Source organism: Solanum verrucosum, unplaced genomic scaffold (assembly GCF_900185275.1).
Source record: "Solanum verrucosum unplaced genomic scaffold, falcon-dt-bn FXZP01000261.1, whole genome shotgun sequence".
Taxonomy (NCBI): Eukaryota; Viridiplantae; Streptophyta; class Magnoliopsida; order Solanales; family Solanaceae; genus Solanum; species Solanum verrucosum.
Window position 1 is genome coordinate 16,254,824 of NW_026019969.1, and position 15,150 is coordinate 16,269,973.

Sequence of the window (15,150 nt, forward strand, 5' to 3'; positions counted from 1 at the left end):
AATTTATTTTTTGCAATATTAATTTATCTAGGTGGCTATTATTTATCCAGGTGGAAATCCACATCACCACTTTTGCCAGCTGTCGCGCGCGCATGTAGTCACAATAGGAGCAGGTGGACGAAAAAGGTGTACGCGACGGAGGAATAAACAAGTTCGGGGGTAATAAAAACGGAATTTAGTTTAGGTTACACCGTATAAAAAGTTTCAATTTCAGGGGGGTAATGAGTACTTTTGCCTGATCTAAAACAAACATTGTCACATTGTAGAATGACTGAGAGTTTGAGACAACCATAAATAAAAAAATGAAACTAAACTCTAAGTCAAGAACTTTATATACCAAATGATATAAATGTAATTATTTAATTTACTATTAGGTTATCGGTTAACCCGTTAAGAAAAAACCTCAAACCGTTAAGAATGAATAACCGGATAATAAAAAATCAAAACCCAACCGTTAGAGAAACCGTTAAACCAATAATCCATTACCGATAAATCAATAACTTTTTGTTGATTCGAATTATCAATTTCAGTTAGATTTTGAAAGATACACGTCCATGGAATAATTGGCCTCACGGAGCAGGAAGAAGAAGAAAGCGTAGGACCCATGTTTGTAGGGAAAAATACTTTCCAACAAAGAAATTACGGGATTTTAACATTGTTTTTTTTTTGGTTAAATATGAGAGTTTAAATGAAAAATGTAATATTAAAAAAAGGTAGATTTGTCAAGTGTATTTAATTTACATTAATAAAAAATAGATAAAAAGGATTTGTTACAAAAAAATTAAAAAAAAAAAGGTATACGTAATATCGTAAACCACGAAGAAGGTTAAAGTAATTGAGCGAAAGGTGAAGGGTGGTCTCTGAAATCATTTATATATATATATACATAAAAGAGAACCTTAGGCCCGCCTATGTGACGCCACCACAACAAGAATTCTCTTTTAATTTATTTATTTACAAAATCAGTCTTCCTCTTTCATGAAAAGTTGTGAAATTTATGAAAAGTTGTGACTTTTATGAAGAGTTGCGACTTTTATGAAAATTTGTGATTTATATGAAAGGTTGTGACCTTTACGAAGAGTTGCAACTTTTCCAAATAGTTGTAACCTTTCCGATAATGCACAATAAACATTTGTTCACACTATCTTTTGTTTTCTATAAATAGAGGAAATTCCTCTCATTTTAAAACAACAAAAATTCTAAATCTCTTCTTATTCTTCTTCACAATTAAATATTTGTGTACTTTGCTCCTATTGAGTGGTTCACTGACACCATTGCTTATGTTACATTATTATGGTATGAATTTTTATAGTCATTATTTTATGCTTATGTTATTAATGATAAATGATAAGATATAATAATTTTCATTTTCCTTTACATTATTAGTGTTTGTTACTACGTAATCTTGTATGTAAGATAATATAGTGTTTTAGTTTTAATGACTAATAGATTTTAAGTATATTTTATAAATTTCATAATATTAAATTTTCGCGTGAAGCGCGAATAATTTTAATAGTTATCCCTTAAATATAAAAGAAGAAAGGGCGGACAAAATTTGAGAATGAAAATTCCAAAACGAGCAAAGTCATTCCTCCTCGGCATTGTCGTTTTCCACCATTTATGAGTGTGCTAGCTTTTAAAAAGAGAAAAATGTAAACTTGTTTTCAGCAATAGTAAAATAAAAAGAGGCAAACGTAGTAGATTTTGATAAAATAAAATAATAAAAAAAATTGCAAGTAGGATAGGAGAGTAGATCGCTGTTGGAGTTGACCTGTGTGTATTGTATCTTCTTCTTCTTCCCATCGAATTCATGTCTTCGTCGCTAGTCTAGTTTAGATCTATCTATCAATACCAATATTCTTCAAGAAAACAACTACTAGTATTGGATGAGGAAAGTGTTGTTATCGAAGCTGAGCTGAGTGCTGGGGATTTTGATTGTTTGATGGGCAACGCATGCCGTGGATCTTTCGGAGGCAAAACTTTTCAGGGCTACCCTCAGCCTCAAGATCATTCAGAATCCAATTCCAATCCCAAACATAATTCCGATTCCCCCAACCCAAAAAAGGAACAACAACCCCTCGTCACCATGAATCGTACAAGCACTAACCAGTCCTATTACGTCCTCGGTCATAAGACCCCTAACATTCGCGATCTATACACCCTCGGCCGCAAACTAGGACAAGGTCAGTTCGGCACCACTTATTTATGCACCGAATTGTCTTCCGGTATCGACTACGCCTGTAAATCTATTGCCAAGAGAAAACTCATCTCTAAGGAGGATGTAGAAGATGTCAGGAGGGAAATTCAGATAATGCACCATTTGGCTGGTCACAAAAACATCGTTTCCATCAAGGGTGCTTATGAGGATCCTTTGTATGTTCATATTGTCATGGAACTTTGTGGTGGCGGTGAATTGTTTGACCGCATCATTCAAAGAGGACACTACACCGAGAGAAAGGCTGCCGATTTGACTAAAATTATTGTGGGTGTTGTTGAGGCATGCCATTCACTTGGAGTTATGCATAGAGATCTCAAACCTGAGAATTTCTTGTTGGTTAACAAGGATGATGATTTCTCACTCAAGGCCATTGACTTTGGACTCTCAGTATTCTTTAAGCCAGGTCAATCTCCTACTTTCTTCTCTTTCACTTTCTATTTTTTTACTCATAGCCCATAGCCAGGTTAAATTATTCTAGCTTTGAGTGCAGCTATTCTTTTAATTGTGTGCGTGGACGGACATATAAAGGCTCTGTGTAGTTGTTCATGTCCATGCTGGTAGGCTACTACTAATGAAGTATGATCTTGGAGATGCTTTTATGCACCAACTCTCAATCTAGATGAATAGTTAGCTACTTTTAACGTTGATTTGGCGGCAGTTCCCTTAAATTGGTATGTTGGTTTGATGGATTTTGTTGCTTGCTTCTCCAGGCCAAATTTTCACAGATGTTGTTGGGAGTCCATACTACGTTGCTCCTGAGGTGCTTTTGAAGCATTATGGTCCAGAAGCAGATGTTTGGACAGCAGGGGTCATACTCTATATCCTGCTAAGTGGAGTTCCACCATTCTGGGCTGGTATGTTTATAATCCTATACAGTATAGCTGTAACTTTTCTGATTTTTGTCTTTTTAACTTACCATCTAAATTCTTCAGAAACACAGCAGGGGATATTTGATGCAGTTCTGAAAGGGCACATTGATTTTGACTCAGATCCTTGGCCTTTAATATCGGAGAGTGCAAAAGATCTCATCCGGAAGATGTTATGCATGCGACCCTCAGAGCGGTTAACTGCTCATGAAGTATTATGTAAGTTTATTTACCTTGTAAGTTATAGTAACCTTACATTTTTACTGGTTACTGAATGGATCATTATTTTCTCCCATGAGATAAATATGGTTTTGCTTGTTTGATAGTTGTTATATCAAGAGATACTGTGTTGTAACAGTGTTGTTGTTCTGTCAGAGTTATAAGAACCCTCTTAACTTTCTTCTGGACTGTGCTTCTGGTGGCAGATTGACTACTAATTTTCTAATTTATGTAAAAAACTGTTAGTTTAACAGTAGAGAGGAGTTTCTCATACCTGAACTATAACTTGTTAGGTTATCTATGAGCCCTTTGGAAATATCAGGTTTATTTTCTGTACTTCTGATTTAAATAATAAATTTGGCTTGACTACAAGCCGTAATAGATCAATTTGCACTGCATAAAGTGGACCAAGTCATTGTATTTCTCAAATTTCAATTGTATTGTTTATCTATGCCGGCTTGTATGGTGTCTTTCATGTAACCAGCTGCTGATCTGGTGTTATGGTTTCCTCTAAAATTCTGCAGGTCATCCTTGGATTTGTGAAAATGGTGTTGCTCCTGATAGAGCACTTGATCCTGCAGTACTTTCTCGCCTCAAACACTTTTCTGCAATGAACAAATTAAAAAAGATGGCTCTGCGGGTATGCATATATATATATATCTAGGCATAACTTTTTTGCCCAAGTCTGTTAATTATGGTTCTTCAGTGTCCATAAACCTCATTATTGAAGTTACACAAGAAAATGCTGATTATGTCCTTTGGGCTAAGTTGTGTGGACTCTTCACTTTCGATGCCGCACCCGTGTCGGATTCTCCAAAAATACACTACTTTTGGAGAAGCCGACACGCACCCATGGACATTTTTGAAGAGTCCAAGCAACATAGCTTCTGGGAGGTGTGTAACCAAATAATGCAATTATTGATGTTTTCATACTTAATATGCTTTTAGGTGATTGCTGAAAGCTTGTCAGAGGAGGAGATTGCCGGTCTTAAGGAGATGTTTAAGGCCATGGATACTGATAACAGTGGTGCAATTACATTCGATGAACTAAAAGCTGGTTTGAGAAAATATGGCTCTACTCTGAAGGATATAGAGATACGGGAACTTATGGATGCGGTAAGAAAACCTAGACTTCAAACTAATTGTATTTTTTTTTTTATTAATTGTATTTATTTTGTGCATCTGGTGATGTAACTGTACGCAAAGGTCGGTAGGAGCAGAAAAATGTAAAATGACATAAGATCACGAACTAATGGTCAAATCTCAAGGTTACTCGATGTGCAAATACTAGAGTCAGATTGGGATTTGGCACTTTACTTTGTTTAATTAATTATGTACATTCATGAAGGAAAAACTCAATGTAGTTGCCAAAGCTTCACTGGAAAGGTGCCCAACATTTTTTGTTGTTGTTGTTGTTGTTGTGTATGTGTATGATAAGTTTCTGGTAACTGAGGAGGTTGTGCAGGCATACCAAGTAGTTGGCACCACATATATGCTTCATCAGAAACAACTTTCTGTTAATGGTTCTAGTTGTATCTTTAATTAGGCCCGTGATTATCTTTGTATTTCTCCCTAAACATGTTTGTCTATGAGGTTCATGCGGAAGTGCTTATCTAACTCTTTAAGGCCATCGATGTAATATTACTGCTTTCAGGCTGATGTGGACAATAGTGGAACTATTGACTATGGAGAATTCATAGCAGCAACTATTCACCTTAACAAATTGGACCGCGAGGAACATCTCATGGCAGCATTTCAGTATTTTGACAAGGATGGAAGTGGTTATATTACTGTAGATGAGGTCCAGCAGGCGTGTGCAGATCATAACATTACAGATGTATTCTTTGAGGATATTATCAGAGAAGTTGATCAGGATAACGTAAGTCAATTATATTGAGGATAAAGTTGAAGTATTCTTGGAACTTATCAATAAAAAAGTGGACACACATTAGGAGATTAAATTTCTTCATGTTTTGCAGTTCTACTGTAATCTCTCTACTACTCATAATTTTTGTGCAACAAAAACGAAAATTAAAAAAAATATAGCACTTTAAGATTTCATATGAAGCTTTTCCTTAAGATAAAATGTTATTGACAATGTAGTGTATGTATCGAAAATACGGATATTACCGAATGATCATATGTGAGCTTAATAAAATAGTTCAATCCCGTGCGAAGCACGGGTAATTTACCTAGTTTATTTATAGTTGCTCAGATGCAATGATATGCTTTGAAAATTATTTTTGAAGAATTTCTTGTAGTTCTGTTCACTTCATAATCCAAGTAGTTTTGTGTATTCAAAGGCATGATGAGAAGACAAAGCTGACATAGTTGTCCAAAAGAAAAAAAAAGAAGACAAAGAAATTGTAGCATAATAAATATGAATGGGTACCGTTACAGACATTTCTGTCTTTCTTCAAATCAAACAAATCTTTGCTGTATTTTGATTAGTTTTCTGGAGCCTCAGTATTGGATTAGTGCCTCGGCTGCAGCCGTGATACAGGCAAATTGTTATGCTTTAGGAAATCTGTATTTTAAATGGATGGAATGATTCTTTTGGCATCTCTACATCTCTTGTTACTTCATTTGACTAACTATTTAGTGATCTTCTGGTGGATTCCCTTTTCAGGATGGACGCATTGATTATGGAGAATTTGTTGCTATGATGCAAAAAGGAAATCCATGCATAGGAAGACGAACGATGCGAAATAGTCTGAATTTCAGCATGAGAGATGCGCCCGGAGCTCATTAGCTTTTTGAATGGACACATGATGTAGGTATTTCCCTTTTTTTTTTCCGTAACCGTTTCTTTGGCAATGAATTTGAAGAAATCTTTCCTTGTTCTATCCTTGAGAAATTGAATTGGGTTGGAGTATATTTGTTTCACATTCAGAGTTTTTTTTTTCTCTCGAGGATAAGAATTTTTTTTAAATAACAACACGAGTGTATGCTGTAAAACTGTACAGGTGCCGCAAAAAAATTACATTCAGCAAAAGTATATCCCATCTTATCCTGTTGGGACTCTAGCATGTCACAGATAGATTCAGCTTCCTCCACAATGCTCCATTTTACACCATTAACAAAAATAAATTTCAGATACAGAGTTCTCTTGCATTCCCATCTTTTTTATACTGCTAGTTTCTTTCCTTTTGGTAAAAGTTTGATGTATCAAATTTGACGATTGTCCTACATGGCCATGTGAGGAACGTTCCTAAGGGAGCACTAAGGCTGTCAAATGTGTGGGTGTGTGTGTGGGGGTGGTGGAGGACTGAAATTGAAGAGGTTAAAATGGGCTGAGCTAAAAGTTATGTTGGATCATAACCCACCCAAATTTACTTTGGGCTAACATGGGCTAGAATCTGGTTTGGGTTATGACCCATCCAGTTTGACCCGCTTAATCTAAACAATATTAAACACTTGCTATAATTTATGACAAATGGCATTCAACCCATAAAATCAGCCCAGATTTGTACTAAATTTTCATTTAGGTGCAGCTCCTTGTAGAGTAAATTGATATAGACTTTATAGTATGGGGCCAACTTCATAATATTTGCAATTTATTTAATAGTATTTATGAGAAATATTGAAAAAGAATATTATTGAATTGTTGTGTCTACATTATTACATTGAGACTCTATTTATAGACATTACATTAGACTCCTTTTCCAACTAGGACACTACAATACCATCCTTTCCTAAGTAGGGTTCTATATACTATTTCTATTCCTATTCCTATTCTAAGTAGAATGGTATATATTATTCTTGTTCCTATTTTTATTCTAGGCACAATACATAAACATGACCCTTAACATGGCTTCAACGGACAACTATGCCCTCCAACTTTGAGTATATACAAGTAGACACTTAAACTTGTATAAAATTGAATAAGTAGACACATGTGTCCTACACGGCATAATACACGTAGGACGCCACGTAGGACACAAAATTTTCATGTAGGGTGCTTTGTAGGACGGATGTGTCTATTTGTTCAATTTTATACAAGTTTAATTGCCTACTTGTGCACATCCAAAGTTAAAGGTCATAGTTGCCAGCTAACGCCAAGTTAAGGATCATGTTTATGTATTATGCCTTTATTCTAACACTCCCCCTCAAGCTGGTGCATACAAGTCATATGTACCTACTTGTTACAAATGTAATTAATATGAGGACCGATGAGGGACATGATGAAGATATCTGCAAGTTGATCACTTGACTCACTTATTTTGTAACAATATCTCCCGACTTCCCAAACCAAGCTTGAGAAGAACGTTTCATACTATAGAGTGACTTGCACAATCAACATATAAGGTTGCTAGACTCCCCCTGAGCAACAAAACCAAGTGGTTGCTCCATATATACTTATTCATCGAGAGCCCAGCCCAAATATCTGAGTATATCCTTTTGGATAAAGTGTATCTAAAACAAAGAGAATATTGCTTGAAAACTTGGATTTTTCGGAAACTCTCGGATATGTTGGATTTTGCACAACATTGACAAAGTTGAAACTATGTAAATCAGATCTGAGGAGTCACCGAAAAGATGCACGGTGCTACGTAAATTAGATATGAGAAAGTAGTCACCAAAAAGATGCACGATGCTACGCAAATTAGATATGAGAAAGTAGTCACCGAAAAGATGGCATAGTGCTACATAAATTAAATATGAAAAAGTAGTCATCGACAAGATGGCACGGTGCTACACAAATTAAATATGAAAAAGTAGTCACCGAAAAGATGGCATGGTGCTACACAAAAGTAAATAGTCACTGGAATGATGACACGATGCTACAAAAATCAAATATGAGAGTAGTCACCGGAAGGATGACATAGTGCTACATATATTAAACATGAAAAAATAGTTACCGGAAAAATGACACGGTGCTACACAAATCAAATATAAAAAAAATAGTCACCGGAAAGATGACACAGTGCTACACAAATCAAATTTAAGAAAGTAGTCACCGAAATGATGGCACGGTGCTACACAAATCAGATGAGAAAGTAGTTGCCGGAAAGATGACACGCTGCTACACAAATATTGACTGATACGGGGTTGACAGAACAACCCTAGAAAGTCGTCAGAAGTTGACGCACAAATCCTTTCTGACTAAGTTTTCTTCCCCTGAATATGGTTTTCATGCATATATCACTGGCCCTACTTTGGTTAACATTACCAATGGCAAGACGGACGACATATATGAGTCATAGCCGCCAGCCAGCGGCGGAATCTTTCTTTTGATTTTCTATCAAGATCGTAGGAGTTTTGATACCATTTGAGAAATATTGAAAAAGAATATTGTTGAATTGGTCTCTACATTATTACATTGAGACTCTATTAAAAGACACTACATTAGACTCAAATTTCAACTAGGACACTACCATACAATCCTTTTCTAAGTAATATTCTATATACTATTTTTATTCCTATTACTATTCTAAGTATGATGGTATATATTATTCTTATTCTTGTTCATATTCCTATTCTAACAGTAATAATTTGGCATATGGAATGTAGGCAATTATTTTTTAATATGACATGGCATGCAAAATAATGTGTTTTTTTAGAATCAAATAACAATAATCAAGTGACTTTATTATTCCAAAAAAAGAGACCTTGATAGATCATTTCCATATTAGGTGATTAAAAAAATAAATAAATAAAATAAGGATTTGGTAACAAAAAACAAGAAGGTGAAATGAAATTAAAAAAAAAGAGTAAGAAGTAACTTAAGATATTTCAGTTTGCCAAAAATAAGCATATTAGGATAGTATATGAGAAAAAAAACAGTTTTATTCGAATTGAGTTTCGAATTGGTTAACAAACTCAGTTCTCATTCCAATTTCATATCAAGTGAAAAGGTCAATATAAACTAAAGAGATAACGATTGTCCCATCTTTACACACATGTAGTCAGGTTAGAAAGGGGGTTGAATTGGCATAGAAACTGGGCTAAGTTGGGTATTATGTTAAAATGGGTTGTAATTATACAGGTTAAGACGCAACACATTATTAAATTATCTTGAGCTCAACCCATAAATTTTGGGCTCCTAATATCTTAGCTTCATTTGACACCTCCAAGCAAGGAGTGCCACGTACGAGCAGAGCAAAAAACAAGGGGAATTCTTCTCTTCTTTTGGGGAGAAATCATTTGATTGCGTATTGAATACATTGAGCACATTCCAACAAATTCAAATTTTAGAAGTTTCATAATATGGTGACTATATTTTAGCTTGCCGTCAATTACCCCAACCTTCTTCCTTTATCCAGATGTGGGACGAACACGGTGAAGCTCACATAGACCGAGTTAGGTAAAATATTTATATGTGGAGTAAAATATTACCCCTGTTCCATTTTGTGTGACATATTGAAAAATATCTGTGGTTAAATTGACTAATTTTCTAAGTGAATTTGAACATTGAATCTTCATTTTAAAAAAAATTAAAGTTTTACATCTTTAAAAACTATATAAAAAGTATTGTAAGTCACAATAGTTTACAATTCAAAATATTAAAGAAGTATTTAAAAAAACATGGTCAAAGAAAAACTTATTTTACACTTCAGATAGTTATAGGGTTACATAAAGTGGAGCAAAATACTCTTGTAAGTACTCTTTCATCCTTAACCAGAGGTCTTGAGTTTGAGTCCCCCTAGAACAGAGTTCCTTTTGTTAGGGAGCGGGTGGGAACCAAAAAAAAAAAGTGGAACAAAGGGAGTACTAAAGTATACTTATGGAAGTTAATTAATAATCTGAAGATAAGGGTTAAAAACATACCTAAACTATCCCATATTTTTTTAGTTTCATGCTTGAACTATTGAGAATGCGTTTTATACCTAAACTATCACTTATTAGTTTTAGAAACACACATCTTTCTTTTATTACACTCTCATCATAGTGTGTAATACACTCCTTTTTTTATTTAAAAAATTGTTATATTACACTCTACATGGACAAAACATTCCACCTTCACAAAAATTAAATAATTAGTATTAGTTAAAGTTAACTATTAAAGCATTGCTATCCCCCCCCCCCCCCCCCAAAAAAAAAAAAAATTATAAAATAAAATTTAAAATATTTTTCTTACCCAACTCCACCCCTTCCTCTCACCGTACTCCCCCATCCCAAATTTTTAGTTTTTTTTTTTTAAAAAAAAAAATTCCCTTCGAATAATAATTTAGATATTATTTTAATTTAATTTTTTTAAAAAAATTCTACCCTGCTCCACATAACTCCCATCTTCCATTTTTTTTTCTCGTTTTGTATTAGATATGTATTTTCTTTTCTAAAAAAGTACTTTTTTACTTGCCGCAAGACTTTTTATAAAATAAAACTTTTATTTTTGTTATATTTGGTATGCAAGTAGAAAAGAATGTTTTCCTAAAAATATATGTACACATCTAATAGAAAATGAGAAAAATGTAAAAAATAAATTAGGAGCGGAGGGTTAGATGGGGTGGGGTAGAATTTTATTTTACTTTTTTTTTAAAAATAATATCAAAATTATTTTTAGGGAGTGGGGGAGGGGGTGACGTCTAAATTATAAAAAATAATAGGACGTGGGGTTGTTGGGGGGGGGGAGGGATGAGATGGAGTGGGGTGAGAAATATTTTAAATTTAATTATTTTAAAAATAAAAATATTTTTTAAATTTAATTATTTTAAAAAATATTTTTTTAAAAATATAATTATTTAAAAAAAAATGGTAATACTTTAATCTTTAGTTTTTAGCTAATATTAATAGTTTATTTAATTTTTGTTAAGGTGGAATATTTTATCCATGTGGAATACCATGAGGCAAGGTTTTTTCAAATAAAAGAGAGTGTATTACACACACCACTGAGGTGTGTTTCTCAAACTAATAAGTGATAGTTTAGGTATGAAACTCAAAAAAAGGGAATAGTTTAGCTGCGTTTTTGACACTTATCTCTGATCTGAAAGATGTTTTTAGTTGTACAAGTGTGAAAAAACACTCCAGGATGTTCCCAAGTGACACAAATAGAGAGTGGGGTCGAAATGGGAAATATACCATCAGTTGTCAATGAAGTTGAAATAAAATCATGAGAGAGTTCCAATTCTAGTAGAAGCAAAAAGAAATTAGCCGATTTCTTCCAATTTGTCTAAGTTTCAGCTGACAAGATTACTACCTGGTACCTTTGGGAGGAAGATACATGCACCTATTGGAATAGTCAAGATACATGCAAGTTGGGTTGAAGGCACCTTATTAGTCTTAGAAGTGTCAAATCAGAATATTTAGTATGATGTATCATCTGAGAACTTCCTGGGGTGTTTTTGAACACTTGTAGAACTAATTCTGTTTTCTAACCATTAGTTAGCTCTATCAAAAGAATATCAAGTTGAAGCTAGTTAAGGTGTAGGTAGAATATCTATCAACCAACTTATCTCCATGTAGTTCTATTCAGTTCCATTTGATCCAATATTGTATAATTTACCTTAAAACTAGGAGTCCGATGTGTTCCACACTTTCAGGAATATAAAAGTCTAGCACTGAACCTATTATCAGCTAACAAGTAACAACTCTCTATTTCAAATAGTTGGCATTGCCTACATGGATCATCTATTTATGTTAGGTTATGTTCTTAGTTAAGTTCTACCAGAGATATTGCACGTCCTTTAGGACAACTCATCTCCTTGTGATTTTAGGTGTACTTTGCCTATTTGAAATGATGCTAGGTTGTATTACTTTTATTTCGAAGAGATTTTCGTTGTATATGTATCCACCAAAAGAATAATACAAAGAAAAAAAAATGAGAGAGAAAGAAACAGATCTGCTTCCAAGTCGTGACATAATTTTTTATGAAAGTCCTGACATAATTTTATCGAAAAGAAAAAGAATATTGAGAGGCCCAGGTGGCACTGAGTTTACTCGCCATTCTTCTCTTCTTTAGACAAGCCTGATAAGGAAAGCTGATTCTTAACAATGTGTTGGGCATCAAAGGTTTTCTTATGTTCTCCTTCAAAATGCAACTTTACCACATTATCATAGGTAAGGTACTTATTCATAGTACAATTATTTGGCATATATTGTAGTTACACACGTGCTTGTGTACTTGTTTGCGTTCTATATCTTCTTTTTTGTCTAGCGATTCTACTGAAATGTTGCTATGACTTTCTAGGCTAGGTTAAATATCACAGAACATGGTGCATCTTTTATTTGGAGCATGAAATTGTGTTTCACTCTTGGTCATGTTATGTGTAAAAGGTATTCTGACATTCATATCAGTTAGTTTGCAGGTTTTTACAGAAAATAGAGCAGAGGCAATGAAACTGCCATAACAACGCCGTTCTAAAAGTGGCATGCCATGCTCTCAAGTATAAGTAGAAGAGCTTGTAGACTGCTATCTTGTTGCTATGTGCCTCAACAAAATGTGAAATCTGTCGTGTGTGAAATCGTTTCAGCTACCTAGTGTTCTTTAGTTGAGGCTTCATACTTGCTTCAATTAGAAGGTGGTTCACCTTGAGATGTATCCTTGTCAATTACATAATTATGTATTTTATCCATGGGTTTTTCTCTATTGGGAGATTGTTTTTAAGGAAAAGCACACGATTTGTTGTAACAATTTACGCAAGCTATATTTAAAGAACATGGTCAGTCATTTATGATGGCGCGCTTAATTAATCTCAACATATTCTGACTTTCTCCTTTTCAGCTTAAGTTGATACCGAGCCGGATGGCTTCTGTTATGTCAGTAGCAAAGTTGAGCGTATACAAACGAGCATGTTTTAGATACCCAAATTACTTTCAAGGGTGAAAACATGATTGAAGGACATTTCTTCCTATAGCTCAAAATTTTGAGATTTGGAAGCAATAATATTATCTGTTAAACTTCTTGACATAAGTGACCTTTGAATTCAGTTTTTGGGAATTAGATTTTGAAGAAAAGTTGCATGTTCCAATTACTTTTTGAGAAAATAATGCTTCCTAGTTTATGTTTTTTGTCTGGATTTTACTTTTAGTAAGAAAAACTTGGTTTGATATTTGAAAAAATAAATGCTTTGAGAGAGAGAGATAGCTTATTTTCTTGCTAGTGCAGTAGTAATGATAACTAATAAGAGGAGAGAGATATGAGGGAGAAGGGGAGTATAGAAAGTAAGAATTTCAATTAGGCCTCCAAAAAATTGCAATACATATATGATATGATGTTTGCCTAGACGAAAAGGATAGAGAAATAAATACTCGTTGAAAGACAAAAACGCATATTCGGCCACCGACTGCAGCAAAATAGCTGTCGGTGAGCGAGTTCCAGTTGGTCACCCCATGTGCCGACATCTTCAATTTTGTTATGGTCATAACTCATAACTCATACATACAACACGTTTAAACCATAATAATTAGGCCATATACAAAATTTATAGCAGTAGTATTTATGCATAAATCAAATGGAGAAAAGTACACTCGAGAATGGTGAAAAGAATTACACAAATAATACAACGTAATGAAGATAAAAATAATTCACTTTATACATTTACGTACGTACTCGCTGCTGCAAACTAATGTGGACTCGGATCTATTATTATTATTTATAAAAAATAAAGTAAAAACCACTCGAATCAATCAATGAATTAACCAACATTACAAAAGGAGCTAGCTTAGCACATACTGTAGTAGAGTGAGTAATCCATCAGTTGTTCCTGATTAAGTTGTCATCGAAGTTGTTGGAGTAGTTGTACCGGAAGGTTTGAGGTAGACCCACATTGTTGCCGGATCCGATGAACCTCCGTAGCTCCGACCTTACTTTGTAAAATACGTGCCTCCAGCTGCCCTTGCTGTTGCATCCCAATACGGCTTTCTCTTCTTCATTCATTTCCAGATCGTTGGCAAAGGCGGGCTTCTTGGACATGATCCAGCCCAATCCCCAATCCCACCATTTCCTAATGGAATTGCCAGTGTATTCTCCCATAGAGGACAAGGATTTGGATCGGCGAAATGCCCATGAGGAGGAGGAGGAGGAGGAGTAGAATGAGAGGATGGGTTGTTGTTGACAAGTAGACCTCATCATGCGCATGTTCATCCTTAGAGAGAGAGAAGACAGCCTTTTGCGTACGCCAAGTCCTTCTCCTCTTTCTTCTTCTGTAGGCTGCGACATGGGCAGAGCTTCTTTGCTATGAAAACTTTGAAGAAGAGAGCTCATATTCTCTGTGCAAGTGTAGGTGAAGGAAATCAATTCGTCGGTGAAGAGAAGAACTAAAAACTCAATTCGTCGGTGAAGAGAAGAACTAAAAATTTTGGGCATATAGTATAGGTAATAGGTAATAATAAACAAGGTGAGTGGTCATCACTCATTCACCGTCACCCGCACATTCCTACGTTTCGATCGACAGCCTGTTATATTCTCCTATTGTTTGTGAGACTCTTTTACCCCTCGCTGGCCCCAGGCTGTAAGGGAATAATTGTATATTCACCAAAGCTAGCTATGGGTTGGACCATGAGTATTATTAACGTTATTGTTTCCTCCGTCGAAAAGGATGAAACATTATTCCAAGTCATTTGCCATTCTCGACTCTCACCTTTCACTGCGGTTTAACACTGATCTTTGACACTAATTGTGTTCCATTTCAACTTCCAACACAGAGATTGTCTTACACCCAAAGTCACAGAGTCACTTGACTGCTACATATACCGGATGATCACATTATGGTACATGAATAGAATAACTAAGCTATTTTCCTTTATTAATATCTCTCCTGCTGTTATCGTCTCAAATTGACAGTCTAACAAATTGAAAAATCACCTCACCCAGTTGCCAATAACACCATACTATCTTGTAGCTTACCAGTTACCACTAAGCGCTAGAGCAACTATTAGGTCAAGTTGGCATGCCCTTCACCACAT

At 34.9% G+C, this 15,150-nt stretch overlaps 2 protein-coding genes across 7 annotated transcripts; one reads left to right on the top strand and one right to left on the bottom strand.

Moving 5' to 3' along the window:
- Positions 1 to 1,730: 1,730 nt before the first annotated feature.
- Positions 1,731 to 12,978, top strand: LOC125815145 (calcium-dependent protein kinase 5). 6 transcript variants are annotated; one of them, XM_049494550.1, is made up of 8 exons: positions 1,731 to 2,621; positions 2,929 to 3,072; positions 3,151 to 3,303; positions 3,828 to 3,943; positions 4,252 to 4,419; positions 4,958 to 5,182; positions 5,933 to 6,080; positions 12,541 to 12,978. In XM_049494550.1, the coding sequence occupies exons 1-7, from the start codon at positions 1,943 to 1,945 to the stop codon at positions 6,053 to 6,055; spliced, it is 1,608 nt and encodes a 535-aa protein (XP_049350507.1). In that variant the 5' UTR covers positions 1,731 to 1,942; the 3' UTR covers positions 6,056 to 6,080; positions 12,541 to 12,978. The 6 variants fall into 6 exon arrangements, with proteins under 6 accessions (XP_049350507.1, XP_049350508.1, XP_049350505.1 ...); XM_049494551.1 differs by having other exon boundaries at positions 12,545 to 12,978; XM_049494548.1 differs by having other exon boundaries at positions 12,552 to 12,978.
- A 920-nt stretch (positions 12,979 to 13,898) lies between these two features.
- Positions 13,899 to 14,498, bottom strand: LOC125815161 (uncharacterized). Its single transcript, XM_049494572.1, has one exon. The coding sequence runs from the start codon at positions 14,447 to 14,449 to the stop codon at positions 13,940 to 13,942; it is 510 nt and encodes a 169-aa protein (XP_049350529.1). The 5' UTR covers positions 14,450 to 14,498; the 3' UTR covers positions 13,899 to 13,939.
- Positions 14,499 to 15,150: the final 652 nt, after the last annotated feature.

Coding starts and splice junctions, on each gene's coding strand:
- LOC125815145 (XM_049494550.1), top strand. CDS start 1,943: ATGGGCAACGCATGCCGTGGATCTTTCGGAGGCAAAACTTTTCAGGGC. Junction 3,073..3,150: donor AGTTCCACCATTCTGGGCTG/GTATGTTTATAA, acceptor TAAATTCTTCAG/AAACACAGCAGGGGATATTT. Junction 3,944..4,251: donor TAAAAAAGATGGCTCTGCGG/GTATGCATATAT, acceptor ATATGCTTTTAG/GTGATTGCTGAAAGCTTGTC.
- LOC125815161 (XM_049494572.1), bottom strand. CDS start 14,449: ATGAGCTCTCTTCTTCAAAGTTTTCATAGCAAAGAAGCTCTGCCCATG.